At 44.4% G+C, this 21,508-nt stretch overlaps 1 protein-coding gene across 4 annotated transcripts in view; it reads left to right on the top strand.

The window, feature by feature from the left end:
* The window catches only part of UBR3 (ubiquitin protein ligase E3 component n-recognin 3), a 1,605,611-nt gene that overhangs the window by 383,743 nt on the left and 1,200,360 nt on the right, over positions 1-21,508 (top strand). For all 4 annotated transcript variants that reach the window (XM_069225311.1, XM_069225312.1, XM_069225313.1 and 1 more), the window contains exons 11-12: positions 9,152-9,238; positions 9,330-9,395. In XM_069225311.1, the coding sequence (XP_069081412.1) occupies positions 9,152-9,238; positions 9,330-9,395 (153 nt within the window). The remainder of the gene's footprint in view (positions 1-9,151; positions 9,239-9,329; positions 9,396-21,508) is intronic.

The raw sequence follows: 21,508 nt of genomic DNA on the forward strand, positions 1-21,508 counted from the left end.
ATAGCTTATGGAAAACAGGAACGTGTCGAAACCATAATTGGCCGTCACCTGCTCAGAGGGTGCAATGTGTATACTCACCCCCTTCATCCTCCGCACTACCTACAGAGCTTATGTCCTCCACACCAATAAACCGTTCCAGTAAGGTTCCCCAGGCTGCTACATCGGCAAGTGCCCTCTCATCCCTTCATGTCAGGCGCACCCCATTCCATTAAATTCCGCATCCATTTGGAGATCAATGGATTCCGGGAGCTCATCCAACCAATTGCTACTCTGCGCCTATCCAGCACCAGCGCTAGCTGTGCCTATTTATATGGAATGCTCTGGCCACGTGGCTTCCGCACCACTCCCAAGAGACAGGTCATCAGCGTTGCCTCCAACCCCAGTCCTGTAACCTCCTCAACTGTCGCTGCTACTTCCTGCCAGAAGTCATAAATTGCCCTTCTAGTCCAGGCCAGATGTAGGAATGAAGCACCAAATGTACCACTCATAGGGCATTGCGCTCTACGGCTCGGGTCAATCTTGTTTAGTCAACTGGGTGTGAGATACGTTCTGTGTACAAAGTTAAAATGTAACAACTTGAACCTATTAGTACATGACACTGTACGCACCAGAGACAAAGCCAAATCCTAATCAGCATCCGCTATGAGTTCCCCCGGGTCACACTTCCACGCACTGCGCCCCACACTTATCACACCTGGTTGATCCTCCCGAAAGGCTTTATAAAACCTGGTAATCAAGTGAGTCCCCTCCTCCCAGTTAATCAAGCAGTTCACCACCGTAGAGGCCTCAGGGGCTACCGGAAACCAACTCCAAATCTCACATACCACACCTTCCATTTTTGCACATTGCAGGAATTGAGCAAGGCCCAGATCAAACAAATCCTTAGCTTCAGTGAAAGAAAGAAATAAACTCTCCATTGGGGTAAAGATCTCCAGACACGTCACATCCTCCCAGTCTCCAAGCCTCCACAGACATCAACTTCTCCATGTCCTGAAATGGGGCCAAGTCCCATATCTTCAGCTGTCTGTCGAAATGGGCTTGTAGAAGTACATGTTTGACTGCCTGCTCCCAAATCCCAGCAGTGGTCTTGATCAAGTAGGGGGCAGAGGCGTCAGATCCACCACTGACATCAACGTATGCACCAATGTCCGCCCCTCACGCATTCCTGCAAACAATCTCTTCTCCCAGTTACCAGTATCCATCATCCACTTGGCAGCATATTGCAAGTGTGCTGCGTAATAGTAATATCTAATATTAGGAATCGCCAATCCTCCCCCCTCAAGATCGCTCTGCAACACTGGCAGAGCCACCCTGCTTTGTCACCCAGCCCACACCAAAGAAATTAACAGACTATCCAAACGACGGAAGAGATGGGCAGCCAACGGATACAGAGCGTTCTGGACCAAGTATAGACACTGCAGTAAGAACACCATCTTTGCCACAGCGGCCCTGCCCATCACAGAAAGAGGTAATCTGTTCCAGAATAATACCGAACGTTCCAGGCCGGCAACTACTCACTCGACATTATGATTTTCATGCGCAGCCATAGAATGAGTGACCCATATACCCAGATACCGGAAACTCAGATTCCCATCTGAGTCCTGCCCTAGGTAAATCAGCCTGCGGAACCCTGCTAAGGGACCCCAAGGGGAACAGGAGCAATTTTCTTTCTTATTTACTTTGAGACCAGAGATGACCCAAAAAACATCCAACCTCTTCAGCAGCATCGGTACCGAGACACGAGGTTCCCGTAAATAAACCAACGTGTCATCTGCATACAGGGAAACCACATGGTTGTCCGCCCCACCTGGATACCCCACGGTCCTAGCTCCTCTCAAAGCCAAATCTCTAGTGGGCCCACCGCCAGAGCAAAAAGGAGAGGCAAAAGCGGGCATCCCTGCCTCGTGCCCCTACCAATCTCCCAGGTGTCTGTTAGCTCTCCCCCCACCCATACTTGTGCCGTGGGGGCAGTATACAGTAACCGCAGCCAGTCGCAGAAACCAGGGCCATACGCCATGCCCTGCAAAACCTTTAAGAAATAGCCCCACTCAACTGTGTCAAAGGCTTTCTCCAGATCCAAAGACATTACCGCCAATTCAGTTTCCCCACCTTCAGTCTCGTGCAGGACATGTGCCAAACGGCACAAGTTATAGGATGTGCTACGACCAGGAATAAACCTACATTGCTCCTCGTGCACTAAACCCTGGATCACCTTGCGGAGCTGAGTGGCCAGAATCTTGAAAAGTATCATGACATCGATATTTAACATCTAAGGGGCGATAAGAAGAGAGGTCACCAGGATCCCCTCCCGGGTTGAGCATTAAGCACACAACACCCTGACGCATGGATTCTGGCAACATACCATGCTCTCGAGCTTCCTCGAACACCTCCAGAAGCTTCTCCCTCCGACACAAGGAAAACATTTGATACAACTCAACAGGAAAACCATCACTCCCCGGGGACTTGGACTTGGCCATCACAGCAACTGCCTTACCCACCTCCTCCACAATAATCGCAGTCTTCAGAGCATCCTTACTCTCTAATTCCAAGCGTGGAAGCCGTATCTGCTTCAGAAACCCCACCCCCCACGCCATCCTCAGGAGGTGCAGCACCAGCCCTCGACACCCCTTACAGATGTTCAGCCAAAACCCGCAGAATGTCCGTGCGCTTTGTGAGCATTTCGCCGCTAGTATTCCTAATGTGCAAAATAGGAGGATTCTCTACCTCCCGTTTCAGAATCCATGCCAAATGTTTGCCAGATTTATCCCCCTCCCGATGCAGTCCCTACCTGTATCCTCTAAGTATGACCCGGTTCAGGGTATCCCAGCAACTATTGACCACCTTGTATAACCTGAGTTCCTCCCTTTCAGCCGTTCTTGTGTCCAGTAACCGCTGTTTCTCCTCCAAATCTGTAAGTTCCCGCCCCATTTGTCTGCGTACCCCGCACGCCGTACCTATACACACCCCCCAGACTACTGCCTTCATAGCCTTCCTCTCCAGGCCCCTCCAGTTCAAATCCAGGTACCCTTTGATGGCTTCACCCACCCTTTCCCGACACCCCACATCAGTGAGGAAGTCCGCAGGCAAACGCCAACTACGCACTAAACTGGTGGCAACTGCCCCCCACCGTAATTGCATCAGCATTGGTGCCTGAGCAGATGATAACCTACCCATATGTGTAACATCCAGCACCTGCGAGCTATTAAGACCGCCCAGCAGAAACCTGTCCAATCGGGTATGTGTATTGTGTTCTGGAATGACAAGTGTATTTCCTGCTCTCAGGGTGCAGTTTCCTCCAACTGTCCCTTAACCCTAAATGTGTCAACACTTCCGCGAGGGATTTCGCATCAAAGGTTTAGTCCCCAACTTCAGCGGGAGGCGATCCAGTTCATCGTTCAATATACAGTTGTAATACCCTGCCCAAACAAGAGGACTATCCACACTGTCCCCCAAAATCTCTGGTATTTTGGTATAAAAGGAGTGATCATCAGTATTAGGCGCATAAGTGGTGAAGATAACGATAGGTGAGCCATCCAACATACCTTCAGTCAGAACATATCAACCCTCGACATCTACTTCACTGTATATGGGAGTGAATGGAACCCCCCGGAGCCACCCATATAGACACACCCGTGCATAAGAGGAGAAGGAAGATGAAAACATTTGACCCACCACTTCTTGGGCAGTTTTTGTTCTTCCTTCTCAGTCATTTGTGTTTCCTGAAGACAGGCAATATGAACCTTATGCCTCTTTAAAAAGGAGTGTACCCTATAGCTCTTGGTGTAGCTCTTCAACCCCCTGACATTCCACGTCAACATATTAATCAGACAACCCATATTGGTACTGAACTGCCATCCCATCCCATCCATTTTAGCGCCACCCCCTGTGTCCCACCCCACCAGGGGAAGACAAGGAAAGTACATACTGCACATCTCGCCCTTAAACCTGCACTGTTGAAAAAACTTCAAATATTGACAAACTTTGCCAATCAAACCCTTCAACCCCCAGCCCGGATATGCAGTAAAACAACTGTAACAAACCATACTGTAAATCCATACTATAGAAGCTGCCAGGACAACAGTCTAAACCCTAACTATCCAGGTCATAAGTCCTACCACAACTGTGGAGTGACCACCCCCCACCCCTGCATCGATCCACAAATTGCCTGAATACCACCCCAATCGTAGCTCACTAATTGTCAGGACCCCCCCCCCCCCAATGACCAGTATATTCCAGTTCTTAAGTGAGGCCCTGTCCAGACCTGAACCATATTCTAGCTGCATCTTTCCACCAGAGAGGCACTCTGTTTACCACAAGCCTCGCAAGCAAGGGCACAGCAGGCACCCTGAATCATTAAAGTCATAGTCAGACTTGTGCGCGCCCCCCCCCCCCCCCAACGAGCTCTCCACTCCAGCTCCACATCCAGACTCCCTTCCAGACCAGCAGACACCACTGCCATTGTTCCATCCTGTTGTATCTCCACCCTATGAGCAGAGTTTGCAGCCGACCCGCAAGTCCCAGCATCCTCCAGCTGACCAGCATCACATGACCTCCAGTCCGGACCTTCTGCTCCAGAGGCCAGAGTACAGACCCCTCCAGCCCTTTCCGTCCTTCCCGGGATCACCTTATCCCTCATTTCCAACCATCTCCATACCTCGTCCAGGCATTTGAAGAAAAGTGATCTCCCACCTGAAAGCACCTTTAAACGTGCAGGATACAGGAGCATATATCTGATGTTCATGGCGCAAAGTTTTGCCTTGACCTCCATGAATCCCTTTTGAGAACTCTGCACCTTGATTGCGTAGTCAGGATAGATGGATATTTTGCAGTTCTTATATATTGCCCCGTCGGACTTACGGGCGGCCCACAACACAGTCTCGGTCCTTATAGTTCAGCAGACGGGCAATGATAGCCCTTGGCGGTGCACCAGGCCGTGGAGGCACAACAAGGGCCCTATGAGCTCGTTCCACTACAAATACCCTGGAAAGCCCAGTCGGCTGCAGCACATCCCTGAACCAGTTCTCCACAAAAGCTTCTGCTGCGGACCCCTCCGCATGCTCCAGGAAACCCAGCAGTCTGACATTATTTCGCCAGGACCTCCCCTATTCCTCCTCCAGCTGTCCGACCGTGGAACTGGCCTGCACCATTTGTTTCCACAGGACCCCCCACCTCTGTTTGTAGCTCCACAATAGAGCCCTCCGCCACCTTGACCTTATCAGACACCTTCCAAAGGTCCACCCGGAGTCAGTTAACTTCCACTGCCACGGTTTCTATCTTACCCTCCAGAGCTACCCTAGAGCCCTGAATGGCTGCAAGAAACTCTGCACGTGAGGGCTCCTCAGAATTCGCCAGTACCCTCAACCATCTCCGCTCCCCTCCGAACTGGCCAGACGCTGTGGCAAGGGCATCGGGGTAGTATATTGTTCCATGGTGTTACTCTGTGATGCATCTGTCTGCCTATGCCGCCCCATCTCACTGCGTACCAGGACTATGACCCAGACTCTGATGTAGCAGGGAAACGGCACTCGGGTCCAGAGCGCAAAGTACCACAAAAACAGGATCCGCTACTCCTCACTCCGCAGTGCACCACTATACACTGCTGTTTCGCATTGTGCGCAGAGCAGAGGTCGTAGATACCCCCAATAAGAGAGGAGCCCTCTCAGTGCATTCAGAGGTAAGAGCCAAAGCAGTCAAAGAGGTAGAAAATCTGGACCTAGGGGCGCCGCGCGCACACCCGCTCCAGCAGCCGCCTCCTGCGAGGCCCAAGAGAGGCCAGCAAACACGGCCTCAGCGCCTGCCTCCGCAAGCCCCAAAAAAGGGGGATTCTGTCACGCCGGACCTCTTAGTCCTCCGTCCCATGGCAGGAGGGGAGCCCCATGTTCCTCAGGCACCCCAGGATTACTGCAGGATTTCACCGAGAACCGGGACCACACTAGGAGTGCGTCCCGCTGGCCATGTTGCTTGGCCACGCCCCCAGAAAATAAAATTTTAACTTGTATCCTTGAGAGTAGGGTTATCTGGTCTGCATTTCTGGATACCAACACTAGTTATGTAATCAGTATTTACTTTGCTGATGTAATGCCTTTTTTTTATGTACTATGTCCTGTAATGGGCGGAGTTGAGGCTATATGTGAGATGCTTTCTCAAGTAACACATTGAGTCCTTCTATTCCCGAGTCTGCCTGGGATGTCAAAGGTTGCAAAATTGCTGCATATGTTATGCTTCTGTGCCATGACCTTTTCAGTTATGTATCTCCAGTCCGAGAGTGTTTCTTTCCATCTCTGATTTTGAGATGTAGGTCTCTTGAGGAATTAGCCTTTACCCACCTAAGTCTTTGAAGGTCCTGTTATCTGTCATGTTGACAACTAAAAAACACTTGACAAGTAATAAAAGAATGGGTAACATATTCTATGACAGATTCAAAGAAAGGGATTAATCCACTCATTTTTTTTCCATCTGTAGTGTCCTAATGTTCACTAAAGGCGTAGTTGACATAGGCGCTGAGTGCCCATTTAAAGGACTCACCCAACAGCTATTACTTGAAAGTAATATGAGTCATGTTTCCTCACTCTAAAAAACAAAAAAACAAAAAGAAATATCTGACAACATTGTGACAGATTAATGCATATGCATCTCCCTTGTTTCATCCATGTGACCTGCACTTGGCTTTGTCTCCTCTTAAACACAGAATATCTAGCTAAAATGTGAGGAACATCCCAATTGAGCTAACACTATCATCTTGATCAATAAAATAAGACTTGATAAAGAAAGAGGCAGAATTTTCCAAGTATAAACCTTTACCTCTATTTCATTCAACACTGCTGTTTAATTTCTTTCATACAAGGCTGTCATATGATTGGTGAATGTCACCCCTGAATATTGGGTTCTCTGCATGAGACCAGCAAATGGAAATTAATCAAGCAGCCAGTGTAAAGCGACAGCAACTCTGATTGTCCCAGTTCATGCATATGCTAGAGTATGTACGAAACTCACAGATGTTAGTTAATATTGGAGCCAAATTAGCCCAGGGATGCTTGCCACAAGCAAAGCTGTCATCAGCATGTAAACTAATATGTTTAGGAGCAAAGATCTTAGTGCCTTTGTTAGAGTTTACTTCCCATATCCAACTGGCCAGTCGTTCTACTGCCAAGGCAAACAGCTGTGGCGACAATCGACATCACTGCCTCGTTCTTCTGCTTGGATATATATCCATAGAAATCATTCCATTAAAACAAACATTAGCAACAGGAGCAGTGTAAAGCAACCTCATGATGGAGAGAAATAATTTCCCACACCTGTGCCACTGATCAAAAAGCCACTCAGTGTCACAGACCTTTTCTGCATAAACAGCCACCAACATTTTTGGAATCTGGAGATCTACATTATGCAAAATAAATAAAAAAACATTCTTAATTTAACCTGTGTAAATCTGCCCCTTATGAAACTGCCTTGTCTGGGAGGACCAAAAAAAGATATAGATGAGAATCACCTCATGTTAATAGTTTCACTAGACTTTTTGTTGTGTTTTAATTAGCTAGTGTCTCAAATGGGAGGCACATGCCTTCGCTGACTTGCCTGGCTTTAACAACAACTCAATTAATTGCTGTAGTAGAGAAAGGTGACTGTCCAGCAGTCTACATTTTCTTGTACATTCAGAGAAGTTGAGGCTACTTCACATTAGAATATTCTTCATAATAGTCTGTATATATGCTGTGAAAGTCAGGGGCTTACTGTTAGCCAACTCAGGAATAGCTTTATCTTAATTGTGAGACTACGTGTGTTCGCCTGGGCTAATCACTGTCTGCTGCAGAAATACAAGTATTTATTTTTAAGGGCCCTCACCCACGGTAGTAGTGGCATGCTTTATCATCGGGTCTCATCTTGCTCCCTAAAAACCAGGAGGAGCTCAACCATATTCCAGGGTGCATTTTGAATAATAGCACCCGGGGTCTTAAAGAATAAAAATAACTTAAGCTACCCAGGTTTCCCCTTTGCAGGTGGTTGCTCAAGTATGGTTACAAACTATATGGTGGGTAACAGTAGGGAATGATGACCCTATTACCCTATTTATTTGTTGACATGTTTCAGCCCATAGATTGTGGCCACTAGGGGTTCTTGGGCTTTCATCAGGACAAAAAATTGATCTTCTGTTTCTTGTAAGCATTGCTCATAATACAAGTGGAAACTAATCCTTTATCAGCGTTTCATTTTAAATGCTGGTTGACATCTAAAAAATTGAAGTTCTTTATTATGTCTCCATCAGTGATCGCATGAAGTTCTGCCACTACATTTCCTATACCCTTTTGATAGTCTTTGTTGTATCGCATGCAGTTTCTTTCAATGTTCACCTTATGCTCTAGCATAACAATCTCGTGCTAATGGAACCGTATTCATTTATTGAAATCTATTTATTTTTCTGGAGAGTATCATAGATCGTTTGTTACTGCCTTCAATTGTGAATATGTTGCACAAGGCAAACAGTAATAATTTTTAGTGATCTTTTATCCATTTTTCATTGCATCGTTTAAACTTGGTAAGGCATCCTGTACATTTCTTTCTTTGCATTTACAGTCAAAATTAAAAGAGAATGCCTTTATTTGAATCATAAATTGACATTGTCCTCATCTGTTTGAGCATTCTGAACTATTGTGGAGGTACTGTGGGGACACCAGCGTTTAAAGCACAGTCGACCTTTAATACAAAAGTGTTACATGGAACAAAAACTATAAACAAATGACAAAAATAATAGAATAGAATAAAATAATATAGGTCAAAGCAAAGAAGATATGGATAACACCAGCTAGAAAAGCATAGATAGTATTGGTTGCGTGGTATTTAGCACTAGTGTGTTAACATTATAAGGATAAAGCTGCATGAAACAAATATCTGCACTCACTTTAGATATAGAGGAAGTGACTTGAGTCAGTGAAACATCCTTATGTATTCCTTAGAATTATTTCCCTCTTTGTCAAAATCTGCAGATCTTCTACTATACTGCTGACTTGTCTGGAAATTCTCAAAATACACCCTCTGAGTTGTGCAAACCTGCATTTTGAACGCTACATTTCAGTTTCCCAGTGATCATTACTTATGTCACAAATGTAAGTGAAATTATTTGAACTGTTTAATGTTCTGACACTTCTTTCCCTAGGAGACACAAGACTATACTAGAAATGTTGTTAGATATTGCCTTGAAGCACTTCAGGACTGGTTCGATGCCATCAACTTCATAGATGAGGTATGTTTGATTGCAGACCCTTGATTAAATTTGCAGTGTAGAAATGTCTTGCAATGTTAATCATTTTGATACTGCTTGATTTTTCTTTCAGCCAGCTCCTAACCAGGTCACCTTTCACTTGCCACTGCATCGTTATTATGCTATGTTTCTAAGTAAGGTAAGCTTGTTGTTTACCAGACTTATGGATGAAACTTTATTGCTTGATTCACTGTTGTAATCTGCCTACTTTTGCAGGTCTGGTATCTGCCTATGCCTTGGTTCCAACATGGGATCTGCAAATCCAAAATCCAAAGAAAATGTAATAATAATAATATTAATAATGATGATAGGCAGCAAGCTAAACATCATAGGCCAACTGTTTTATGCAGCGGTGGTTCAAGACAACCGGAATGGATTGAGCACAGTGCTAACAAACCTCCATTCACAACAATTGTTGGACTCCTGTGCAGTCAGGTGGGGGAGGGGAGAGGGTTGGAGGGGAGAAATCTAAGTTCATCATATAAAAATAGACGTTCATTAAAAAAACAAAAAAAGTTCAAACTGATTTATAGTTTTGGTGAAACTCGTAAAACCAGTGGGATTCACTAGTTATGGCTGCCAGTGCATGCAAAACAAGCCATGGCTTGCACTGTCCACCATGCTTAAAACACCAATTTGCCAATGGTACAAAAAAGAAAGCTATCAAAAGAACAACAACATGGCCAGCTATGTGCCCTCTTTTTTTCTTTTTCCGTCCCCAGGGCTTACAACCCCTGTAGCAAAATATTGTTTTTATTATTAATAGATATTCTAACTTAAGAGGGGGGTTCCTTAGAACCCAAGACTCTACCATCATTTAATCCTAGGGCTTAGGAGATGCTACCCTGCCCCCATTTGGCTCATTTAATTTAATTTTTATTTTTCAGGACACGCAGATCCAGTCTTATAAGAGCGCCCACAGTAGATTTTGCTCTGTAGTGCCCAGACAATCAGAGAGCTTCAGGTCCATGGACAGTTCTGTGTTTGTAGGGCTAACATGGCGACACAGAGAAAAGCTCCCTTGACCAATCAGATCTTAATATTTGGATCTACAGAAGGACCTCAAACCCAGGTTCACTGTCCACTGTGGATTTAACAGTCCAGATAATCACTTAACAGATTTACACCAAACAAATCAAAAACACTTTCTTGAGTTAAGTTCTACTTTCATGCCAGTTTTGGTGTAAATTTGTTCAGCCATTTTAGTTTAATCATAGAGCAAAGAATGCTATGGGAATTAAAATGGTAAATGTCACTTAATTTTTTTTTGCCTTCACTTGATAGATCTGCACAAACCTGGCAATGCCAAACCGAAATAGAATGAACCTTTTTTGTGTGGAAAATTATACTTTTGTCTTTCTTTATCTGTGTGACACGTTGCAAATAATATAACCAGATAAACAATTTAGAGACTTTCATAAATGTTCTTCTGTGCTTAGCATTCAGAGCTTCTATTAAAACATTTGGGTTCTTGGTAATGTTGAAAAATATATATTTTCTGTATTTTTGTACAGAGTTTCTTTTTAACTAACAAGGATTGCAATATACTATATCATGTGCAGATTCATTTCTAGATGAAACATCATCTGTGCACAGATGCTAGAAATCTTATCTGTACTCATCTGACAGTGCAACATTCAGAGACCAAGACATTTCCTGCATTATCTTTACCACTGACATATTTGTTTTGAGGTAGATTATAAACATCACATTTTAGTCAAAAACATGAACTCTGTTTCATGAGTGGGTTAAAAGCCTTGAAAAATCTGTAAACCACAATTAAGATATTTTGCTCATCAAGAATTATCTATCTTGGGATATTCACTGATATTCTCTATATTTTTAATTAACCCTTTTTATTGTTTTTCTGTGTATAGAACCATGCACATTTACAGGTACAGCTACTGCCAAAGCTTGTGTGTGCCCCATCAGCCCAGCAGTACACTGTTCACATCTGTCCTCTACCAAACTCGCTAGCCTTGTGAGTAAAACTCTTCCTGAAACGTGAACCATTGAGTCAAGCAGCGAAAATAAGCAGAAAAAGGCAGGGAGGCTCCCATCTCCGTTACTAAATATAGGAACTATTGTTGCTTATGACTAAGTGGATGGGAACACTCCAGTAGTGGCAGCCCGATCACTTTCATCAACAGCAGAGCCCACAAAGAAATATGACTTTTAAAACGCCCACTGGTAAACCATCTGGGCCCGTGGCTTTACCTGAGAAGCAGGCCATCAATACATTTGTGACCATTTGGATAGAGAAGGGAAAACTACAGTAGCCCCTCCTCTTCAGCCAAAGGTTCAAAAGGTTCTGTCCCATTAAGGACCTTGTCCGAGTTGAAAACTTTTGAAAAGTGTTCAACCCACTGTTCAGCTTGAATTATAGTTTCTGGGGAGGACCAATCGATGTAAAGTGAAGGTGAAGTTACTACCCTCCAAAATGCTCCAGCATCTTATATTTACCATCTGCTTCCAGATCATCCCAGGCTTTTTCCTTAATTTCCTACCACTGTTTCTTTTAGTGTCTGTTTATAATTATCCCTGGAGAGCCTGATTCCTTCTCTTGACCCCGGGGTACTCTTATAAGGGCAATTGAAAGCTGTTAATGACCCCCAGAGCATGCTTGGTAAATCCAGCCCGGTCTGGGTTTATATGATCAATGACTTTTACTGATCAACCTGTGACTTATGGTCTCACTAAGTGACTGGAAGGCATATATGAATTTTGTTAGGATCGCCATCAGAGTTCAGGCACTTCTTTATATGACCACCATAGTCTAACAATAATTCTGTCAGAAAACTGGTAGGGTCAGTTTTATCCTATTTTAGACAGACACCTTAATTTCTAGAGTATTGACTGCCAGACCATCCTTTTGTTTTTATTTCCATCCAAGATGAATAAAATTAAGTGGGTTATGGTCACTATAACATTTGGGCGTGACCTTAAAATTAGACATCACATTACTTAAGGGAGCAGATAATAAGATTATATCAGTGGTGCTCCATACTTCTTTCCCTGTAAAGTTCAGCAGTGAATAGCTGTCTACGCCCATCTAAACTGAGGATGCTAAAGGTAAATTATATGTTATGATTAAAATATTTAAAACATCACCCTGTGCATTATGTTTAAAATGGGAGTGACCCTCCCCAAATGCATCTACAAAGCACAGACTGTCTTGCTGGGATGTTAACAACTCATAACATTGAATTCTCTCACTCATAGTATAAGTGGAGTGTGTGGAAATTCCTAAGTTGTTTATTTAGTTCATTCTCTAAATCTTTAACTACCAAAGTATTTTAGTGATAAAAAAAATTGCAGTAAAAATTGTCCCCCCCTACATTTTTCAACAACAAAAGTTTGTTAGAAGTGTGAGGAGGACAACAAACTCAGAGTAAGGTTAGTGCAATTTGCTGTCAATGAGACCACCAATTCCCCCCGAAGCTGACACCCCCTGACATCGCCCCTCTCAGGACTGCCATATTGGATTGTACAGCAAGAGCACGATATAATGAAAACTATTATTATGGAAATCCTCGTTACACCAAGTCTCTTGGAAGCAGATCAAGTTAAAATCATGACCACTCCTGACCAACCCAACGATGCCTGCACCCTAAATCCAGAGGACCCCGCTGAACGCGACTGGCTCAGGTGATGATTTCCTGACGCCCAAAGGTACCCCTGCACCTTCAGCCCCCCTCGACCTTGGGGAACCCAACTGATGGTCCATCAACGTCCAATGGGCTCTCTACCTACCAGTCCAGCAGTTGGTTTTTTTCAGTCGACTCCTTGGACGACACCTACAGCATCTTTGTGATCTCTGGAGTTCCCTCATTTAAAAGAATTGGGTGCCTGATGCTCTGTTTGTACCCTACACCCGGCTGCCCCTGTGCAGCGGAGGATGTGTGTTTGGTGCTGACCTGCGGCCCCCCCCTACAGATCTAAACTCCCATGTCTGTGCCCTGAAGTCACGGGTGCTTACCTGCAAGCTGTTTCTTTCTAAGTGCCCCCTGTCTCCGTAGGATTCCATTGGGTGCCCAACACCAACTTTGACCCCCTACACCCGGCAGGCCCGTTGTTGCTGGCGGTGCACTCTTGGTGTCTACTTAAACTTTGCCCTGTGGAACCCCGAAGACTGGGATCACAAGTCGAGTACTTACCTGCAAATTGAGTTGGTATGTTTCCTTTCCTAGCAATGCATTGCTTTCTCTGAGAAATTGCAGTAAGTGTCCACTTTTGAAACTGATAAGTTCGATGGCATATGTTGCTGCAGATACACATGTTTGGCACAGTCCGCTGCCTGGTGTTGGGCTCGGAGTATTACAAGTTGTTTTTCTTCGAAGAAGTCTTTTTGGTCACGGGACCGAAGGACTCCTCCCTCCTCGGCTCCATTGCGCATGGGCGTCGACTCCATCTTAGATTGTTTTTTTCCGCTGTCGGGTTCGGACGTATTCCTTTTCGCTCCGTGTTTCGGTTCGGAAAGTTAGTCAGAATCTCGGAAGAAAGCGTCGGTATTGTTCCGTTCGGTATCGGGATAGTTAGGTACATCGACACCGATCATCGGAAGACTTTGGGGTAGTTTCGATCCCCCATCGGGGCCTGGTCGGCCCGACCGCGTGCGACATCGAAGCCGATGGAACGGACCCCGTTTCGTTTCTGCCCAAAATGTCACAGTAAGTATCCTTATACAGATCAGCACTTGGTCTGTAACTTGTGCTTGTCCCCCGAGCACAAGGAGGATACCTGTGAAGCCTGTCGAGCCTTCCGGTCCAGAAAAACACTCCGGGACCGAAGAGCCAGGCGTCTACAAATGGCGTCCACGCCGACCAAACAACGTTTCGACGACGAAGAGGAAACATTCTCGGTTCCGGAATCAGAATCCGGAGACTCCGACGTCGAACAACAGCAACAAACTGTGAGTAAGACGTCGAAAAGTAAATCCATCGACAAACCGAAAGCCCAGGGGACGCCACTGCCAACAGGCCATGGCTCGACCCATAAAACAGGCGACCCGTCGAAGGCGCCGAAAAAGGGCACGCCCATAGCGAAGACACCCGACTCCGGTCGAGGGACCGCCATGGAGCAACCTCGGAGCCGAGAAAGCGGCTCCGAGAGACAAAAACAAGATACCGGCACCGAAAAACATCGGCACCGAGAATCCATGCCGAAAGGAACAAAAATTCTGTCGGTGCCGAAACCGAAAAAAGATTCTCTCTCGGCGCCGAAAAATACCACACCTTCATCCTACTCAGAGGAACAAGGAATAAGTGGCCAAATGCACAGATTTGGACAAGAGCTCCAAAGTGTAGAATCGGACTACACACAAAAGAGACTGTACATCCACCAAGACACAGGGAAGATAACAACCCTTCCCCCAATCATGAGGAAAAGAAGGATCGGACTTCCAAAGGATGACGCACAACCACAAGCCAAAGTGGTTAAAAAAGTCACGCCTCCGCCCTCTCCACCACAGGCATCGCCGGCACAAACACCGCCACAAATGCACTCACCAGCGCAAACTACCATAAGTCATGACGATCAGGATCAAGACGCTTGGGACCTGTATGACACCCCAGTGCCGGACAATGATCCCGAGTCATACCCCACAAAGCCGTCACCGCCAGAGGACAGTACCTCATACTCGCAACTGGTGGCTAGGGCAGCAGAATTCCACAATGTCCAACTGCATTCCGATCCTATAGAGGATGATTTTTTATTTAACACCCTCTCGGCTACACACAGCCAATATCAATGTCTCCCAATGCTACCAGGGATGTTACGACACGCAAAACAAATTTTTGAAGAGCCCGTAAAATCAAGAGCCATCACCCCAAGGGTGGATAAAAAATACAAACCACCACCCACAGACCCAGTGTTTATTACTTCGCAGTTACCACCTGACTCCGTGGTAGTAGGGGCAGCTCGCAAGAGAGCAAATTCACATACATCTGGCGACGCCCCACCTCCGGACAAAGAAAGCCGAAAATTTGATGCGGCAGGAAAAAGAGTAGCATCACAGGCAGCCAACCAGTGGCGCATCGCAAATTCACAAGCGCTGCTGGCCAGATATGACCGCGCACACTGGGACGAGATGCAACTTCTCGTAGACCATCTTCCCCAGGAATACCAAAAAAGGGCGCAGCAAATAGTTGAAGAGGGACAAACGATCTCAAACAATCAAATCCGCTCTTCACTAGACGCAGCCGATACTGCAGCAAGAACAGTCAACACTGCTGTCACCATAAGGAGACACGCTTGACTACGCACTTCAGGCTTCAAACCTGAAATCCAGCAGGCTGTCCTTAATATGCCCTTCAACGAGAAACAACTTTTTGGCTCTGAAGTGGATACAGCCATTGAAAAACTTAAAAAGGACACAGACACGGCCAAGGCCATGGGCGCACTCTACTCCCCGCAGAGCGGAGGCTCTTTCAGAAAAACTCCATTTAGAGGGGGGTTTCGTGGCCAACCCACAGACACCACCAGCCAACAAACAAGAACCACACCATATCAGGGTTCCTTCCAAAGGGGAGGTTTCAGGGGATATCGGGGGGGTCAATTCCCAAGGAGTAGGGGAAGATTCCAGACTCCAAAAACACCTCCACCTAAACAGTGACTTTCAAGTCACGCAACCCCTTCACTCAACACCAGTGGGGGGAAGACTAAGCCAATTCTACCAATCTTGGCAACAGATTACAACAGACAATTGGGTATTAGCAATAATCCAACATGGCTATTGCATAGAATTCCACAACTTCCCACCAAACATCCCCCCCAAAACACGCAAAATGTCACCACAACATTTAGAACTTTTAGGACTAGAAGTTCAAGCACTACTGCAAAAGGATGCAATAGAGTTAGTACCAGTACAACAAAAAAACACAGGAGTTTACTCCCTGTACTTTCTAATTCCAAAAAAAGACAAAACATTAAGACCAACATTAGATCTCAGGACACTAAATACCTACATCATATCGGACCATTTTCACATGGTCACACTACAAGACATCATTCCACTGCTCAAACAGCAAGATTACATGACCACATTAGACCTAAAGGATGCGTACTTTCATATACCAATACACCCTTCTCACAGAAAGTACCTACGGTTCGTATTCAAAGGAATACATTACCAATTCAAGGTGTTGCCATTCGGAATAACAACTGCACCAAGAGTGTTCACAAAATGTCTAGCAGTAGTAGCAGCACACATCAGGAGACAACAGATACATGTGTTCCCTTACCTAGACGATTGGCTAATCAAGACCAACACAGTAAAAAAATGCGCAAACGACACCACATTTGTCATACAAACCCTTCACAAACTGGGGTTTTCCATCAACTATACAAAATCACACCTAGAACCGTGTCAAACACAACAATATCCAGGAGCAACCATCAACACATCAAAAGGAATTGCCACTCCAAGTCCACAAAGAGTGCAGGCATTCCACAAGGTAATAAGTGCTATGTTTCCAAACCAAAAGATACAAGCAAAATTTGTGCTAAAACTTCTAGGCATGATGTCATCATGCATAGCCATTGTCCCAAACGCAAGACTACACATGCGACCCTTACAACAGTGTCTAGCATCACAATGGTCACAGGCACAGGGTCAACTTCAAAATCTGGTGTTGGTAGACCGCCAAACATACCTCTCGCTTCTATGGTGGAACAGCAAAAATTTAAACAAAGGGCGGACATTTCAGGACCCAGTGCCTCAATACGTTATAACAACAGATGCTTCCATGACAGGGTGGGGAGCACACCTCAATCACCACAGCATTCAAGGACAATGGGATATACACGAAACAAAATTTCATATCAATTACCTAGAACTGTTAGCAGTATTTCTAGCGTTAAAAGCCTTCCAACCCATAATAACACACAAATACATTCTTGTCAAAACAGACAACATGACAACAATGTATTATTTAAACAAACAAGGAGGAACACACTCAACACAATTGTGCCTCCTAACACAAAAAATTTGGCAGTGGGCGATTCACAACAACATTCGCCTAATAGCACAATTTATTCCAGGAATACAAAACCAACTAGCAGACAACCTTTCGCGAGACCACCAACAAGTCCACGAATGGGAAATTCACCCCCAAGTTCTGAACAAGTACTTTCAAATTTGGGGAACACCCCAGGTAGATTTGTTCGCAACAAAAGAAAACTCAAAATGCCAAAACTTCGCATCCAGGTACCCACACCGCGAATCACAAGGCAATGCTCTATGGATGAGTTGGTCAGGGATATTTGCGTACGCTTTTCCCCCTCTCCCTCTCCTTCCATATCTAGTAAACAAGTTGAGTCAAAACCAACTCAAACTCATACTGATAGCACCCACATGGGCAAGACAACCTTGGTATACAACTCTACTAGACCTTTCACTAGTACCGCATGTCAAACTACCCAACAGGCCAGATCTGTTAACACAACACAAACAACAGATCAGGCATCCAAACCCAGCATCATTGAATCTGGCAATTTGGCTCCTGAAATCCTAGAATTCGGACACTTAGACCTCACACAAGAATGCATGGAGGTCATAAAACAAGCTAGAAAACCTTCCACTAGACACTGCTATGCATCTAAGTGGAAAAGATTTGTTTACTACTGCCATGCCAATCAAATACAACCATTACATGCCTCTACTAAAGACATAGTAGGATACCTACTACATTTGCAAAAAGCAAATCTCGCTTTTTCATCTATAAAAATACACCTCGCAGCAATATCTGCTTACCTACAAACTACTCATTCATCGTCTCTATTTAGAATACCAGTTATTAAAGCATTCATGGAAGGGCTAAAAAGAATTATACCACCAAGAACACCACCAGTTCCTTCATGGAATCTTAACATCGTCTTAACAAGACTCATGGGTCCACCTTTCGAACCCATGCATTCCTGTGAAATGCAATATCTAACCTGGAAGGTCGCATTTCTCATTGCAATCACATCCCTCAGAAGAGTAAGTGAAATACAGGCATTTACCATACAAGAACCATTTATTCAAATACACAACAATAAAATAGTTCTAAGAACAAATCCAAAATTTCTGCCAAAAGTAATCTCACCATTCCATTTAAATCAAACAGTAGAATTGCCAGTGTTCTTCCCACAACCAAATTCTGTGGCTGAAAGGGCACTACATACATTAGACATCAAAAGAGCACTAATGTATTACATTGACAGAACAAAGCTAATCAGGAAAACAAAACAACTGTTCATAGCTTTTCAAAAACCACACATAGGAAATCCAATCTCTAAACAAGGCATTGCTAGATGGATAGTCAGATGCATTCAAACATGCTATCTTAAAGCCAAAAGAGAATTGCCTATTACACCAAAGGCACACTCAACCAGAAAGAAAGGTGCTACAATGGCCTTTCTAGGAAACATTCCTATGAGCGAAATATGTAAGGCTGCAACCTGGTCTACGCCTCATACGTTTACTAAACACTACTGTGTAGACGTACTAAATGCACAACAAGCTACAGTGGGCCAAGCTGTACTAAGAACATTATTCCAAACTACTTCAACTCCTACAGGCTAAACCACCGCTTTTAGGGGAGGTAACTGCTTTATAGTCTATGCCAAACATGTGTATCTGCAGCAACATATGCCATCGAACTGAAAATGTCACTTACCCAGTGTACATCTGTTCGTGGCATTAGTCGCTGCAGATTCACATGTACCCTCCCACCTCCCCGGGAAGCCTGTAGCCGTTTAGAAGTAGATCATAAATCTTAAACATCTGAACATTTGTAAATAATTATTAGAAACTCTTAACGTACATACATATTCACTCCATTGCATGGGCACTATTTATACCAAACAACTCCATCCTCACCCTCTGCGGGGAAAACAATCTAAGATGGAGTCGACGCCCATGCGCAATGGAGCCGAGGAGGGAGGAGTCCTTCGGTCCCGTGACCAAAAAGACTTCTTCGAAGAAAAACAACTTGTAATACTCCGAGCCCAACACCAGGCAGCGGACTGTGCCAAACATGTGAATCTGCAGCGACTAATGCCACGAACAGATGTACACTGGGTAAGTGACATTTTCATTATTACTTACCTTTAAACCTGGGAATTCTAAACAAAGTGCATTTGATACTTGAAAGTAGTACATTCTTGAAACTGTACTTACCTGCAACAAAGATCCTTTTGGTCCTAGAAATAAATTAACAAAGTATATTTTTGATACAAAAAACATTGGCCTGGAGTTAGTACTTGAGTGTGTGCCTCATTTCATGAATTTGATTGTACCACAAATACTTAGCACTAAGCTTAACTGCTCGACCACACTACCACAAAAGAGAGCATTAGTATTATCTACTTTAGCCTCTGTAAAACATCTGGGGATCCACTAGACTCTGTGTACACTATACCTTACTTTGGTAAAGTATATACAGGGGCAGCTTCCTGCAAATTGTACTTGCCAACAAACAGAAGTTCATATAAATAGTAGGGTGTGATCACAAACTTTAAAGAAATAAAGAAATGTATTAATGTTTACTAATTTATATGGGCCAGCTTTGACAATTAATGTTATGGAAAACGAGCACAAGTGATTCAAATAGCAAAAGCGTTTATGCAGTGTTTTATTCTACAGCCATACCCCCTTGGCTTGGTGCAAGTCACTTTAAGCAATTGCTTCTGACTTGAGTGGGACCTCTGTTAACTAGTGTAACTGCAGTTTCATGAAAATATTTCAGTGCCTTTGCAGTTGACTTGTGAGGGACCCCTAATAATGCCTAGTGGAACTGCAGCTTCATACAATAATTTCACCTCTGTGCATCTGATTTGATAGGGACGCTTAATAATGATTAGTGGCACTGTGGCTTCATTTGGGAATTTTAAGGCTTGTGCATCTGACTAGAAACGGACACCTAGTAACAACGTTTGGACTGCACCTTCACAAACTAATATCAATTGTTTTGCATTTGACTTGAGAGACACCTAGAAACGACTAGTGGAACTGTAGCTTCATGAAAGTGTTTCTGTGCTTTTGCATTTGACTTATTAGGGTCACCTAGTTATCATTACTTGAAGGAACTCTAACTGCTGAATTTCAGTGGTTTTGTATGAGTAAATTCAGAACCTAATCATAACGTCCCTGTAACCTTTGATTTTTTTTTCTGTTTTTTTTCCTATGTGTTTTTTAACGTAAAGTAATTTTAATTAATATACATTATTCCAACCCCTGCCGCACACTGGTTGGTCGCAAAGCCTGGCCTGCAGCCAGGCCTTGCAGGTAAGCCCTTATAAACACCTAACCCTATGCCACTCATGGCCTTTGGCCATCCACAGTGCAGGTTGGCCACAGGGCCTGTCTCCGTCAATGGATCTGTGAGTGGGTGCATGAGTGTCTTGAGTGGGTGTGTTAGTGGGTGCATGAGTCTCTGAGTGCATGTATGAGTGAATGAATTACTGTATGAATGAGTCTGTGAATTTTCATGAATGCCACGCATGGAAACGCAAAATATTTGAAACCCATAATTTGCCCCTAAAACACACCTATATCACACCCCTGGGGGCAGGGTACCTTCACTCTGACCTTTATGCTACTTTCAATTACAATTTTCACCTCTGGGGACAGTGTTCCGTGTACTAAAATGGCAGCCACAACTTTCTAGTCAGGTTGCAAATTTTTCTAATTATTCGAGATGATGCAGAGGCTAGAGATATATAAATTTGGATTTCCCTATATTTCCTAAAGACTACTTAACAGATTTACATCAAATAATCAATCTCTGTACCAAAAGCTAGCTTTCTGCTAAGTTTGGTGTAATTCTGTCCAGTGGTTCGAGCTGTAGAAGTGTCTAAAGCTCCTATGGGAATTATCATGGGAACCACAACTTTTTTGTAAACCCCCCCACTCCCACTTTCTCAGCCACCGCTTGACGGATCTCCCCAAAATTTTCCATGGGCAAGAATCACCCCAACACTTCTTTGGGAAAAGTTTGTGAAGATTTGTCAAACGGTGCCAAAGATACAGGCAAGTCAAAAACATTTTTTGCTTTAGAAACATGGTCCTAACAATAACTACCTAGTGGTGACTGCCACTAGGTGTTTTTATATTTATATATATGTTCGATGGCATGTGTAGCTGCAGATACACATGCTGTGCACATCCCGCCATCTAGTGTTGGGCTCGGAGTGTTACAAGTTGTTTTTCTTCGAAGAAGTCTTTTCGAGTCACGAGATCGAGGGACTTCTCTCCTTTCGGCTCCATTG

The sequence above is a fragment of the Pleurodeles waltl genome, chromosome 3_1 (assembly GCF_031143425.1).
Source record: "Pleurodeles waltl isolate 20211129_DDA chromosome 3_1, aPleWal1.hap1.20221129, whole genome shotgun sequence".
Taxonomy (NCBI): Eukaryota; Metazoa; Chordata; class Amphibia; order Caudata; family Salamandridae; genus Pleurodeles; species Pleurodeles waltl.